The 15000-nt window shown below is 45.1% G+C and overlaps 1 protein-coding gene across 1 annotated transcript; it reads right to left on the bottom strand.

The window, feature by feature from the left end:
* Positions 1–1882: 1882 nt before the first annotated feature.
* Positions 1883–14922, bottom strand: LOC135109538 (uncharacterized). The gene is made up of 5 exons (XM_064020932.1): positions 13394–14922; positions 13198–13293; positions 13035–13118; positions 12774–12937; positions 1883–2182 (listed from the first exon to the last, which is right to left on the bottom strand). Exons 1-5 carry the CDS (start codon positions 13716–13718, stop codon positions 2066–2068), a joined length of 786 nt encoding a protein of 261 aa, XP_063877002.1. The 5' UTR covers positions 13719–14922; the 3' UTR covers positions 1883–2065.
* Positions 14923–15000: the final 78 nt, after the last annotated feature.

The raw sequence follows: 15000 nt of genomic DNA on the forward strand, positions 1-15000 counted from the left end.
CAGTCTGTACAAACACCCACACTTATATTTCCACACCCACTGGACACGCCCCTGGTTCAATTTACTCGAGGTGATAACTAACGATAATTTTTACCCCAAAAAGACTGCAGAATCTGAAGCAGTAATACTGAACTAGGAGAGAAATGGTGTAATCTTGCCTCTGCACCGGTAAATTTAGCGGGAGTCAGATAACGGATGGAGGGCTGCGGTGGTGCACTACAATACTTTTAGAACGAAGTGTGGATAACGTAAAAGCATCAACCGCTGTCCATTTTCCTTGTTTTCTTGAGGAAGTTAGCGGTAAATATCGACAATTTACTGACCTAGCCATTCTTCAGGGACGAGAGCCGCGGCCGTGCAAGGTTATTGGGTTTTCTTCATATTTTTTGCCATTTACTGTGCAGCAGCAACTTCTCCTCCATCTCCCGGCCTTCCATTATACAGCGTTCGGAAAATACGCACTCATAATATCGAGAAGGCAGAGTGTTTTAGATAATGCTTTCAATATTTTACTGGGGCAATATTCTCTCTCTCTCTCTCTCTCTCTCTCTCTCTCTCTCTCTCTCTCTGCATAAGACAACCACAATTTTTTCAAGCTCTTCTTCAGTAGTTGGGAAATTGCCACCAGAGTCCCCATCCTGAAATGGCATGCCGCCCAGGTCGCCATTGCATGGCGACCTGGACGGCATGCCATTTCAGGATGTGGACCCTGTTGGCAATTACCCGGAGTGGCGATCCATTTCAGGATGGAGACCCTGACTGTAAATAGAGTGTTGGGGGATGGGAGAGGGAGGGAGGGGGGGGAGGGGGGGGATGGGGATCCCACCCCCACCCCAGGAGCGACTCTGATGGCATGCCATATTGTGAGTGTGGGGCTGATCAAGTTGCAATGGGGAAACCTGACAGCAATTTTCCGTAGACTTCAGTGGCAGTCCATGTCAGGATGGAGGCCCAGGCTGTAGATTAGTGGGGGTTGGGAAGGGGGGGTGATTCATGACGGCGACATCAGGGGGGGTGGGGGGGGGGGAGGGCGGGGGGGGGGGACGGTGACGGCGACACTGACGGAGAAGAGGTGAGGGGGCGTGCGTCCTTATGCTTCGGCGACGATGGAATGACTAATGAATCAATGATGGTGGGCAGAAAATAATTGAGTGAAAAGGGGGTGGAGGGGGGGAGGAGAGGTGATGGGGGGGAGGGACTGGCGGCCAGACGTGGCAGCCGCCCGCCACACACGCGTGATTAGGGGGACTCTGACGGCGCTTGCCATAGAAGTCGCCCTTTCCCTTTCATTCACGGAATCCTGGAGGGTGGGATGACTGAGTGTTGCCATCACGCGTTCCCTCCGACATCTCAATACATCCCCTATGGTCAAGGTCGTCGCGACTGCCGCACGAGATCCCGTTACCTGTCCATCCTTTTTACCTGGAGAAAGCGTCTGTGACGGCCAGGGCGGAGCGGCGGCCTCTTCCACTTTCACCGACCACCAGCGGCATGGCTGACGTAATACTTATGTCGGATGGCGGTCTTATTACTATCATTATTATTATTATTATTATTAATATTATTATTATTATTATTATTATTATTAGAAAGGTTATGCAGAGTCGATGGAACATTTTATTTTTATTAGGACAAATACAGCTCATTGCTTATTAGGGCAAATACATCTCTTTCATTCAAAACATTTGCGAATTGAAGGCGAAGAGATCATCGTCATCGCTGTCAATGACGGGCGTAGTTTTAATAACTCTAGGAACCAGCTTCTTACGAGGGGCGGCTGGAGCAACGGGGAGTTTTGGTGTGCTGTCGTCCTCTGGCGTGTTAGGGGGAATATTCCTTTTTTTTCTGTTTTCCTGCGACTTCTTCTTCACCTCCTGACCCTCTTTGCCGCCTACTTTCGACTCATCTGACCGTTGCGGCTGTGCTTCGGTCGGAGGTGGCATCAGCGACTCCTGAGGTGGCGGAATCGACTGCGATGTCGGCTGCTGCTGTTGCGACTCCTGTCCTGATGGAGCGTCAGGAGGTGGGCTGGCCGGCAGTGGCGACATGTCGTCATCACTAAAGATCAATTTCTTCTTTGCAGGTTCTGACATTTTCTCCACATTGACATCCTCATGGTCAGCACGGCTTCGCTTACCCCCAGCATCGCCCAGATAGATATCAAAGCGGAAAGAGATGCGTTCTGTAACAGACAAAAAAAAAAAAAAAAAAAAAAAAAAAAACGATGAGAACAATGGAAAAGTTTTTATTTCCCCTCCCACTCTCCCTCTTCTTATTCATTGGCAAAGAACGTTAATGTAATTTACAATGGTGAAGATGTCAGATGCCGTGCAAGGTAATGGCGTACTCACCCGCAGTTCTCAAGATGAAACGTTTGTTAGCTTGCTCCATTCTTGGAGATGAGGCTTCGACGTCCGACTGGGTTGAGAGGTGATGGCGAAGTGACGCTTATCCGTCAGCAATTACCCCATATTGACCCCCTTTCCCACCCCCACCCCACCCCCCAATCTACCTTATTACCGCTTTACAGATGTTACGACATCTCGCCCGGCTGCCGGCTGGGCAAAACGTAGGCATGCAATGCGGCATATTACGAAATATTACGTATGCCATACGAGTAATTTTTTTGTCATTATATAGATATTGATGCTTTTTGAAGGTGGCGTGAATAATGCACATTGCACGTTTTAATGTATGCCAACTCAGTAGAAGGCAAAAGAACATGCAATAAATGCCACACACGAGGGAATTCAACCCCTGAAGTCGATAATTTAATGTGCTAATTTTCATATGTGGACAAGTTTGCATAAAATGATGTAAGACAGCGGAATTGTATTTGGGATGCAAGTTATAGCTATCGTAATAGCCTATGGTCTGACTTTGAAAATTAAGATAAACAGTAATCCAGTGGCCCATGGTCTTTGAGTCACTCAATGTATTTAGAATGAAAACGCATGGCTTCACCTGTTTTCTGGCAAGATTTATCAGATCTGTCACATGGCGATGATCGTGACAGCCTAAAAAATAAACTCGATCGCCCAAGATGCCTGCTAGACCGGCCTGTATTTCACGTGCATTCATGACGGCTTATGCGCGGACAATGCAGCGAACGTGACGATAATGATCAATTTCTATGACGCCAGTAGTGTCGGCGAAAAACATTATGACGCGGTTGTGATTACGTCCCTTGGCAAACGACAGATTAATTCTTAGATTTCCTGATTTATCCAGAGGGATGGCATTGTGCACGTCCTCCGTCACAAAGTTAAAGAAACATACTGTCCGACCTTTATTGAATGCATCAAATGTTAGGGAATTACGCGTGTCCAATCCTAGTGACTCAAGGGTCGTGTAAAACAATTTTGACGCGTGATGCGGGAAAGAGCTGCGAACGTTATAAATGGTCGCCCCGTTCACGGTGATATGTACATGTGACAGATCGGCGTGTTGAAAATATAAACCATTCTTATCAATTACGCCTTGTAAGCTGTCCATATCAACTATTGCCATGGTCAAATTTTGAGGTATGATTTGCGCGAAAGGTAATTCGGCAATCAAAGACGTTTGATTGGCGGCTAACACATACGTTTTATTGAGCGTTCTATTAAAAGTGTATTGCATTGGATTTCGAGTCAAGGAGTTATTTAACGATTCTAAGGCGGGCGGATGTGGCGTGACGCGGTCAACCCATAACTTAGCCATCTCGAGCTTAAATTTGAAACTGCTGGCATCTTGGTGTGAATTAAGAATCCATGTTTTGTTAGCCAATTCTAATCGAATTCTCACATCAACAGAGTCAAGCAGATAAGCGTCCAGACTTGATATATCCGAAAACAAAGGCGCAGTCATCGAAATGCCGTGCGTTTTACAATCTTTCATCATTTGTTTCTCGTCTTTATTCCCTCCCGTGAAATAGTCTTCATCAAATTTATTGATTATGCCTTTTGATCCATCATAATCGCGGTGGTAGAAGGCGACGCGACCGATAGAGTCAATTTTATCCTGAGGGATTGTTGTAATCATTTTAATGAAGGCATGATAGTTGAACAAAGAGGATGACTCCACAAGCTGTTCGTTAAAATAACAAGCGCATGACTTAAACATCGTATTATTCAAACCATTACTAAAAACGACGTGATCGCCATCGTCTAGTGGCGCGCCGTCTGCCTTCGTCGCGCTAACTCGCAATTCTAGAGACAGCGTTGATAGATCCAAAAATTGCCCTGGAATACCAGGCAGTCTAAATTCAATGTAAGGATCGTTGATCCCCGCATGATTATTAGCATTTGCATCTAAATTAACGGGTAATACGTCCAACTTTCCCCTCGCAGCGACTGACGATTCGATGGTATGCAAGCGATTCACCCGCGGAAAGTTCTCACTCACGGCCGTCAGATAATTGCTCAGGGGGGTGGAGGTCGCTCCACCCTGCACATCCGGACCGTAATGAGTCATCTTTGCGACTAAGCTAAATATTGAAGATATCTGCTTTATAGCAAGTCTTTCTTTTCAGTTGCCTGGTTGGTGGTTTTCTCTTTTTTTTTTTTTTTTCAGACTCCAACTTTCCTCTTTTTCATTACTCGTCCGCCTCGAACTATCCTTTCCCCCACACCCTTCACGGCTGCAACACCTCTATTTCTTAATGATTCGCGAAGTCGCTTCCCTTCTAAAACATCTGTTAATAAACCTTTTCCCATTTGGAGCGCTTCGGGTGCTACAGTGCGCATGAGAAAGGGAATTGCTCTTTTAGCAAAGCCACTCAAAACGGAAAATAGACCGCCACCTCTTCTTGAATGGGGTGGAATAAAAACCCGGATGTCGTCTAAGCCTCCACCTTTGCTTTGCGTAAAAAGCAAGTCGTATTCCGCTCGAGTGGGAGGTGTGAACGCTCTCGTCATGATGGTTGTCACGTCATGAATAAGACGTCGAGCATAATCACCGGCTATTTATTTCTGTCTGATATGCTGCTCCCGCCATGATCAAAATAAATAATAACGGTCACCCCAATTAAGGAATACATTTATACTCGATTTGTCAAACACACATCAACTTTATTTTAAAATTTACATGATATAGTTATTCAGACTTCCTCACCAGAATAGTTTCAACTCCAAAAGGTTGAAGTCGCTGCGCCAGCCCTTCCACCATAGGCAGGTAATTATTCTTCCACTCATCCTGGCAGCGACCTCTACATCCCAGTCCTTCCGGGATAATAATTTGCTCTACTTCAGCGTTCGCCATGGCTAGCAGGGCAATCTTTTTCAGGCAATTCTGGAAGTGTTGACGTCGATTCACGCTTGTATCTATCTTGAGTCCTTCCACGTAAGGCAAATCCTTCGACGTCGCGATTGCCTGTCGCGCCTTCTCGTTTCCCTCGACGGCCTCGCCCCAACCATACTGAGTCACGCAGGCCACCAGGTGAGGGAGATTTACGCTTCCTGTGGGAGGCGCGTGGATAATGATACGTCCTGGGTCATCTCTCGTGTCTGCCGTGGCCCGATGAAGCGAGTAGAGTCTCTTTCTAGCTGCATGTGTATTCTCGTATGGGTAAATCGTTTTGAGATCCCGCGCAATCCCACTCGGTTCGGTGGAGACGGCATTTACTGAATAAATGATATAACAGCGGCGGTCGCGGAAGATGCCATCGGTCAGCTTGCCCTCGACCACCTTCATCTTGACGAGTAATTGGAGGGCTGATCCACACGTTGAACCCTCTGTGAGGGGAGTGAGGGGGAAATGTGTCATCGCAGACCTTTATTCGCACGTATTGGTCGATATTACACCTTCTGCGTAGTAGAATTTATTCATTCAAATTGACGCAGGTGTTATTTTTTTTTCCTTTGTTGGTGGGAAGGGATGGAGGGCGGGGAACGTATTATTTATTAGGGGATGTGGGTTAGGGGGGGGTGAACCTTTTTTTGACCATAACCCTCATCAATTATCCATCCGTGGGCCTGCACCCCTGACGCGCCTAACACGTGCTCTCATGTATTATTGATGTACTTACTCGTTTACAGAGTAAGATGGGGAGCTTTCTCATTTAATATGCTTCCCAGATGTCACCGACCCCGCCACCTATCAGTTTACTTCGTTGAGTCGTATTTCTGATGGCATCCGCGGGGAGTTGCGCCATGCGAAGTAGCAGTGATAATAATGGACGCTTATCGGGTGAAAGTCTTTTCGCGGCCCCCTTTTCGTGACCGAGTACTCGTATGAGATCAAACACGCTTATGCCAGAAAATGGTGGAAGTAAGTTACCGCGCTCATCCCATGAAATCCCAGGTTTACCCTCCAATAATTTCAAGAGAGATAAACCATATTCTCTAAAGGAAGGAGGAACGGCAACTCGAATCAAATCATCCAAGGGTGGATTGACAGGTGCGCGTGGTGGTGGCGTCACGGTGGCGGCGTCGGGGAGGGCGGCGGCCGGTAGCGGAAGTGAAGTTTTTTTTTTTTTTCTTGACTTGTTTTGACGTGAATCGGTGCTGAGTTGCGCTGTCGGTCGGTTTAAACTTACACCTCTCGGCAACTGAGACGGGAACTAAACAATATTCTTTCATCTCTGTAGTAAACTTGTTATTGCCGACACGGCTATCGGGAGTAACGCGGCCAATATGTTACCACCTCGTTTGGAGATTAGAATCGCTTTCTTCTTGTACACGGGCGTCTTCTTCAAGGCTACAGTGCGAATATCACTCTTGAATTTTTTCAGGCGGTTAATGATGGTATCGTCGTCCGTCAGGCGTCTCTTCAAAAAGTTGGCGAATATTTCCGAGATGCAATTGACTTCGCGCTTATTCAAACTTTGCAAGACCTGCTTCCGCAATTTAGGGGTGACGTGCGAGAGGAGAAAAACCAAATCCTTGTACTTCAATATCAATGGTTTTTCCTCATCCATATCTTATACTAAGTCGTCCGCATCTATCCAGCTGTCAAATTTATCTGGGTACCCACGCCAGTGGACGAAGTACTTTCTCTTACCTCGCTCGACCTTCGATCGTAATATATCGACCTGGTAATGTGAGGGAAGAGAGGACTTGATTAATTCTTCCCTGTAGAAAGCGCCGGTCACGTCCTCCCCCGCCAAATCCCTTATGAAATAAATAGGGATTTTATGTGAGTAATCCACACGACTTATCTTAAAAAGCTCCTCGGTATTGTTGACGGTATAACCCTTATTGAATTTAAATTGCGTTCGGGAAGCACGTTGCAAGCGTACAATGTCTCCCACGTCTAATTTATGACTGACAACTTTCTTTCCCCTTGGCCGATTTAAATACATTCGTTTAAATTGCTTCCTGACTTGTGACAGCTCGCGGAGGCGGTGAACCTGAGCCGGCGTTTGGTTGCCGCCCAAACCGCGGTGTGGGGTGTGATTGTACGTATTTATTAGGGTGGGCAAGACGTTAATATACGTCAGTGTGTTGTTCTGCGTGAGATATTTATATATTTTTGTCTTTATGGTTCGGATGACCCTTTCTGCCAAACTCGCCTTTGTTTCACGCGAGTAATTGGAATACAAGGTAATACCTTTCAAAGTTAGATATTTTTTCACTGCTTGATTATAAAATTCGGATCCCTGATCAGTAAAAAGACGCGACACGCCTGTAAAACTCCCCGACTCTAGAACTTTTTTCAGCGCTTGCAGGCTACTGTGTCCGGATTTACTTGTCAGCGTTGCCACTTTCAAGTATCTGCTGAAAACGTCCAGGCAAAACATGATGTATCGGACGCCGCCATTGTGTCTGTGCAGCCTCGCAAAATCAGCCAAATCGCAAGTTAAAATGACGGACGGTTTAGGAGCGAGAATTTTTCGTCGCGGAAAACGTTTCAGTGTCGGCTTGTGAAGCGTATAAGTGCGGCTGCCCTGCAGAAATGCCCTCACATCGCGGAGTGTTAGATTCTTATCCCTTTTCTTCCCCTCTCTGTAGAGTGCTTGCACACCTCCTAAAGCCGCAGGATTCGTCATATCCCGGTAAAGTTCGTCCAAAACGGCGTTCATAGCAGATAGACTTTCTCACAGGGTGGCTCATCCACAATATTCGTGCGCAGTTGAATTTCTTCGGGTGCGTTCGGGGATAAATCACACAACAAAATTTAATAACCGTGATCTCGTCTAAGCACGACATTTTTATAAATTTCCACAAAGTGTTTGGCGCGCTCCCTTCCATAAAGTTGCCTGCCCAGACATTCAATTTGATATATATCTCTGTTTTTCATAAGAATGTAATGTGAGGCATTTAAAGTTATCGTTCTAGCATACTTTCCGGGGAAAAAGACATTCTGTGCTATCATTATAACTGACAAATTTTTATGTCTCCCTTTGGTGAAAGCCTCTGCTATCGTTTGAGAATTGCCAGCCGTGAGGAAATTGTCATCTAATATCAGGAGTGTGTGCGTTTGCGGGTCGGCGTATGGACTGTTATCATCCATCACGGGATCAATAATTTTCTCATGCACTTCGACCTTATCTTGAAAAGGGGAATTCTGCTGCAGCGAATGCGATGAGACGCCACAAATGATAATTCTGTTAAATCCATGCTGATATTTCTCTATAATTTTATTGCAGAGGTGTGTTTTGCCGGAATTTGTATAACCTGCAATAATTATGCGTGCAGGATATCTGAAGAGATTCAGCATCTCTTCGCTAAATGTCTTGTCCATGTTAAGTTCAGAGGGTTACTAAAAGACGCTACGATATGTTTACAGTATTTATTACTTAACCTTTATTTACATGGTCATGTAGGTAACAGCATAACTAACCTCCTAGCTGCATCCTCATCCCTGCCTTCTAATTATGACGTGGATCTCCCCCGACCCACACCTCTTCCTCAACCTCCCCCCCCCCTCCCCCTCTCCTTAACCTAAGTACAAATGTTCTTACATTACCTCCTCCTCCTCATCCTCCTTATCCCACGTGGACAGTACAAATGTCCTTACAGTACATGAACAATCTCCTCATTCCTCTCCTTAACTCCATACTCAAAACAAATGTTCTTACATTACATGAATGGCAGCTGCTGGCGGCCGCGGTCTCTCTCCACCCCTTAATTATGACGTGAATAATGTCATGGAAGGCCACTCCCGATCACGACACAACCCATCCTCCACCTCCCCCTCTTCCTTAACCTACGTGGTCAGAGCAAATGTTTTTTTACATTACATGAAGGGTGTCTGCTAGCAGCTGCGTCCTCTCTTTCTCTACCCCTTAATCATGATGTGAATAATGCCGCGGAAAGTCTCTCCCGATCACGCCACAGACCACTCATTACCCCATCCTCCCCCTCTTCCTCCCCCTCTTCCTCCTCCTCCTCCTCCTCCTCCTCCTCCTCCTCTTCCTCATCCACATCCACCGCCACCTCCTCTTCCATCTCATTCTCCACATCTCTTTCCCGCGGATCATTGTCGGGGTGATAATACGCCCTTGAGGTATAGCCATCGACGTGAAAGCGCTTGTCGTCAAAATGTGACAACGTACGCTTTCGCATACGAGTGGTACAAATTTGTCCTTTCACATTCCTGATATTATAGCAATCCACCATCCCACATGCGACATTATTAAGTGTTTCCCTATACTGCTGATGCAATATATTTTGCTGAAGGTGAGTTGGAATGCCTTTACCTCGAGATACTTGCTTGTCATCTTCCAACAGCAGCGAATACATCTTTGGCTTTAATATAATCGCCTCTTTGATGAGCGTGGATCCGGTTTCAGATTTCAACAAGCCTAGTTGACCCTTCCGCTCCCCATTAAAACACGGGTGATCTGAAGCAAAGTTACTGGTGTCGAGAAAATTTGCCATGGGTCCATGTTTCAGTTCATCATTTAAGTTTGTAGGTATGTGCAGACTGAAAATGAAACTGTCAGTATCTTCATAAGCTAATTTAGCTCTCTCCCCATAATTAGCTTTGATGACACGATACCAAAAGTTGTACATGTACTTCTTTGCCACTTCTAAAATATGGTATCCCAAGTAATTTGGCTGCCTGATTTTAATCGTATTCTTACTGTTGACACATATGACTCGGTCCTCGCCTAATTGGTGGACCCTTTTAAAGGATGGATTTCTTGCATACTTCAGGAAAGACTTTCTTTTTGTCACTAATTTCTGCTGGAGGCCATACTTCACTTCAGATAACATGGATCTACCATAAACTGCGTTTGACATCAGTTTGCAAATGCGATTTTTAATGGTGCACGTCTCATTTTTACGCTGAGCGACGTTCCTTTCTATGAAAGGTTTCAGGTATGGAGCCTGTCTGAACCTATATATAGCATGAACACATTGTATTTCCAGTCCAAGTGAGAGTAAAAGTTGCAGCAATTCCAGACTGATGAGATGATCTTTCAGTCCCTTATGACTGGCCACGAGTTTACGATTTTTCCTCCCCAGCTTACGACCCTCAGCTTCTAACAGTCTTTTACTGTACGGCGAGATGTCATCTTCTGTAATAGTCATGTGTGCGAGGCACAGAGGGAACTCGTCCGTGATCCGAGCTACGTCGGGGGAAACGTCACAGCTGTCTAAATGCAGCCAGTAACCGACGTCGCCATCTGTCGCATGATTCTGGATGCCAACTTCAAAAAAATCATCCATCTCTGACTGAGAAAGCTTTTTGATGTCACCCATAGGCAGGGGGGAACACATAACGCTTGCATATAATGAATTATAGTCCAGATAGAACACATAGGTGCCGGGTCCACCGTCGGGTTCGTGGTTTGACTGCAGGTGTGGCCTGACGCAAGTTACAAAGCCTCCTCGTACATTTCTTTTGATCAGGTGATACATGTTAGGGTCGTAAGGTGGATCAAGTTGAACGCCTGTCGACTTTAAAAAAGCGTCATAAGCATAAGAAGACAGTGACACGTAATGTGACACGTCCAGCCCATAAAATTCATGCAGGTATGATCTATATTTGAGATATGTGTCGGCTAATAATCCCACATCAATCTCACAATACAGTCTTATGTAATCGCCTAAAGTGCGGCAGGATGTCATACTCCACACGCTTTGAGCGTGTTCATATTCTCCAGGTGGCAGAGCCTTCCCCTTGAGCGTGTCATAAAATGCCTCACGAGGTGGCAATTGTCGATCTTCTAAGCGGCCAAGGTCGGTGATGTACTCATAACAAAGAAACTGTTTTTGAGTGCAAATTACACGCCTTACATCCTCGGGGAGGTAATTCACCATTTCCTGGGCGTAACGCGTGCTATAGCCCGCCTGCACGTGACTCTGAGCGAGATGACCGAGGCCAGCATTCATAATGGAAAGCGTGTCCTGAAACTGCAATTCCTTAATCCTTACTTTCAATAAATGCGATTCTGACTTGGCAAGGATGTCCACGTGCGACTCTGGCAAGTGAAGGTCTTTTATGATTAAGGAGACGTCAAAGCTCATATTATGTGCCAGAGTGATGAGATATTTCCTCATGTCACGACACTGGAGGTTGCATCGCGCGCACAAAGCCCCCTTGTAATTATTTTGTGGTAATGAGTGGTCGTGATGTTTATGAGGTGGGGTTTTCACATTAAAGGGTTGATGGCAGAGCTCGCAGTGACGCTGACGTTTGAAGTGGGCTTCATCCTCCGCAGACATGCTAATTGGATAGCTAACTACACTTTCCTTGATGATTCCCCAAGCATTGGATAGGCTATCAATGAAATTATTCACGGGATCTTCACCGAAATAACTTCTCTTTTCCACGACATCTCCATGCCTATTGATGATGAGATACGAGTATCCAATTGGGTCATGTTCAGCTATCACACTCCTATTCTCCTTAGGTTTTATCATAGTTTCAAAATCAAAAAATGCTAAGTATGCAGGCTGATAGGTGTAGGCAAAATTTTTAAATTTTACTTTTTCACCGTCACCTGGAAAGAGAAGAGTTTGAGTGAAGTCGCAGTGACACTCGTGATCGCTCAAACTGACAGACTTGGGAACTGAGCTGAAACATACTTTGCAAAACTGATGACCCTCTGGGGTGGGACTGCTTCTCGTCAATTTCCGGTGCAGCTTCTCCACGTCTTTAATGAGCGTCATATGTTTTCCACCTAGTAAAAGGAGTGAGACTACAGTTTTATACTTCCGCGAGCCTTTTCTTGATAATGTTAAATAGTATATCTCACCGCTTTTTGTCAGTGTATAAACGTCCAGAGACAGACAATTTAACCTTTCTAACTGACTCAAGTTCTCCCAAGTCACTGGACTGCCTACTTTTCCGCGCGTGACGTATTTCTCTCCGCCATGCCGTCTCCGTAATATTTTTGGAATTCTTTTCCAAGGTACACCTCGAGCATGAAGTCTGAAAGCCGCCAAACACTGAATAACACAGGATGAATGCCGGCCATCAGGATTGAAAATTTCATTCCCTCCTCGCACGCCTCTAGGATAAGCAACATAATCTCCTATGCCACTACATGCGACGTGCAAGCAATAGTTGATGAAAAAATTCTGTACTCTTGAAATGATAAAACCAGATCCTTCAGTCTCGCTGGTGAGGCTTTCCAGCCGACTGTTCAGCTGATGGATCCATAAATCAACAAGGTCAGGCACATCTTGATAGGTGATCAGTCGTGCTCTAAAAGCAATATGAATGACTCGATGTTCATCCTCGCCTAAGGTAGAGAATTTCACTAGTAACAGAGAAATGTGTGAAAATATTTTCAGGGTGGGGGGGAATGGCGAGCCGTGTGACGTGAAATATGATCTAATTTCCCGTATAAAGAACTCCCTGTATTCGGTAAGTAGACCGAGTGGATCTCTGCTTACATGATCAGGTATGTCATATTGATGTCTGGTGAAGCTCCTCATAAAATTTTCCCTCGAGTCAATTAACCGCGGCTCTTCCGGCATCCCGCGCTCGTCAAGGTCTGCATCCGCCGACTCTCCTGCCATGCTGCGCTCATCGTGGTCCGCCTCCGCTTGTGGCGTGTCTGGGAAGAAAAAATAGAAGTAGCAGCGACAGTTTATTATTATTATTATTATTATTATTATTATTATTATTATTATTATTATTGAATTGATATTTACCTTGTGTAGGTAGTGAAGGACTTGAAGTCTCGGAAGAATTGAATACGTTCCCCGATAATCCACTCGGTCCCGGCCGTGGCGAGTCTTAAAAAAAAAGAATATTAGTAGTGGCGGTGGCACCGTATTTATTGCTTTATTATTTGTAGTTTTTTTTTTTTCTCACCTCTTCCCCCGCCTCCGCGTGGGATGTCGCCTTGTGACGTCCGCCGACGTGGGCCTTCTACGCCGGCGTTCTGCTCAACCTCAATCGAGTGTGAGCCTGTACAGGAAGATGTGCTCAGAGCTCAAACTTGTAAAGATTGACAGTCATTTCATCTTTATTATTATACATTCCCGCCAAAATAAGTAATAATGCTTACCAGAAGAAGCAGGATTGCCAACTTCGCAGGTGTGTTCTGGCGGTGAATGTGGAAACAGAAGTCCACACCGCTCGCATAAATCACACTGGTCTTCCACACATGAGGGGCAGGATGGATTAGTGCGCCATCTCCCAAACACTTCACATAAAATCCGCGCCTCTGCTGTTCCACAGTGAACACCCATTTTCTTTTCTTTTTTTTCTATAACATTGTCAACACTTTGTCCCGGCCGCCATGCCGCGCGGGGAAACACTGAAGCTTCCCGCGCAGATGGTCGCGAGGCGCGTGCCTTGACTCGGAAGTAGGCAACACCTGCCTGTTTCATTATCCTCCACTCCACCCATTATCCCACCTTGATCGATTCTCTTCAAAATTTTACGTCCGAGACGCAAAGTTAACGTGGTCTTATATGTAACACGCAAGTAACACTGTTTTCCCCATCTTCAAACTGAATAGGTTTGCCTCTTTGATTAGCAATTTTGATGGCCACACTCTCTATAGTTGATGCAGAAAGTGGTTTATACGTAATTGAATTCGCACCTTTACTGGTGCTGTCGCCGGGGAGTGGTATGACGTCTAATATATTAACTAGTTGGTTGCCAAATCGCGAGGGGGAAATGATGTCGGTATAAACGTACATATAATCCGTCCCTGCATCAGCTCGCGGTACGTATTGAGCGAATAATTTTATGGGTGATGAGGAGGAAGCTTCGCTGGCGTCGGAAGATGAAATGCCGTCGCCAGATCTTTGAAAGTAGACGGTGTAGCGAAAATTTGGATTGAAACCCAGAATGTGAGCTATATGCGATGCAAATTTTATACTTATATCACTGTAAATACGATCGTCATTAGGAGGGACAATCGCGTTATTCACAACGACCCGCTCCAAGTCGCGGTCATAATAAATGATATCCGAGTAAGGGAAATAGATCTTAAAGGAGTCATTCAAGATTGCTTGAAGTTCTCTCACTATCTGTCCATTAATTGCCTTAGTTATGGCCGGTATGTTCTTATCGGTAAAATTGGAGATGATATTCCTTTCCGGTAGATAGGTATACATATTATATTCATACATATCAAAGTCTGACTGCTTAACCCGACCATAGAACGATATACTGGAATTTGGATCCCCTTCCGCAATGCAGTAGAAATATTTAGGGAATAAAATATTACACAGGCCGACTTCATAATCCCTGCCGGTGTCTAAATGAATGGGTAAGATTCTGTTTTCAAATTCTGTTGTTGTGTTGTTGGGAAATGACCTACCACCTGCAAGAGAAGATAGGTATACGTATATATCGTCACTATCTCTCAATGACATGTTTTTTAAACCCTGTCAACTAACAGACTGACTTTAAACTTTACCTTTTCATGACATATATACGTCGGCAGACTGGAGATTATGGCGGTACGGCGTGGATAGTCGCGACGACCTTGACCATAGGGGAATGTACTGAGATATCGGAGGGAGCACGTGTCGGCTATAATAATAATAATAATAGTAATAATAATAATAATAATAATAATAATAATAATAATAATAATAATAATAACAATAATAATAATAATAATGATAGTAATAAGACCGCCATCCGACATAAGTATTA

This window comes from Scylla paramamosain, chromosome 19, assembly GCF_035594125.1.
Source record: "Scylla paramamosain isolate STU-SP2022 chromosome 19, ASM3559412v1, whole genome shotgun sequence".
NCBI lineage: Eukaryota > Metazoa > Arthropoda > Malacostraca > Decapoda > Portunidae > Scylla > Scylla paramamosain.

Bases quoted from the DNA above. Each gene is read 5' to 3' on its own strand.
- LOC135109538 (XM_064020932.1), bottom strand. From the start codon at position 13,718: ATGAAACAGGCAGGTGTTGCCTACTTCCGAGTCAAGGCACGCGCCTCG. The intron at 13,119-13,197 runs GTGAGAAAAAAA...TTTTTTTTTAAG, and splicing joins ACGCGGAGGCGGGGGAAGAG to ACTCGCCACGGCCGGGACCG. The intron at 12,938-13,034 runs GTAAATATCAAT...TTTTCTTCCCAG, and splicing joins TCCTTCACTACCTACACAAG to ACACGCCACAAGCGGAGGCG.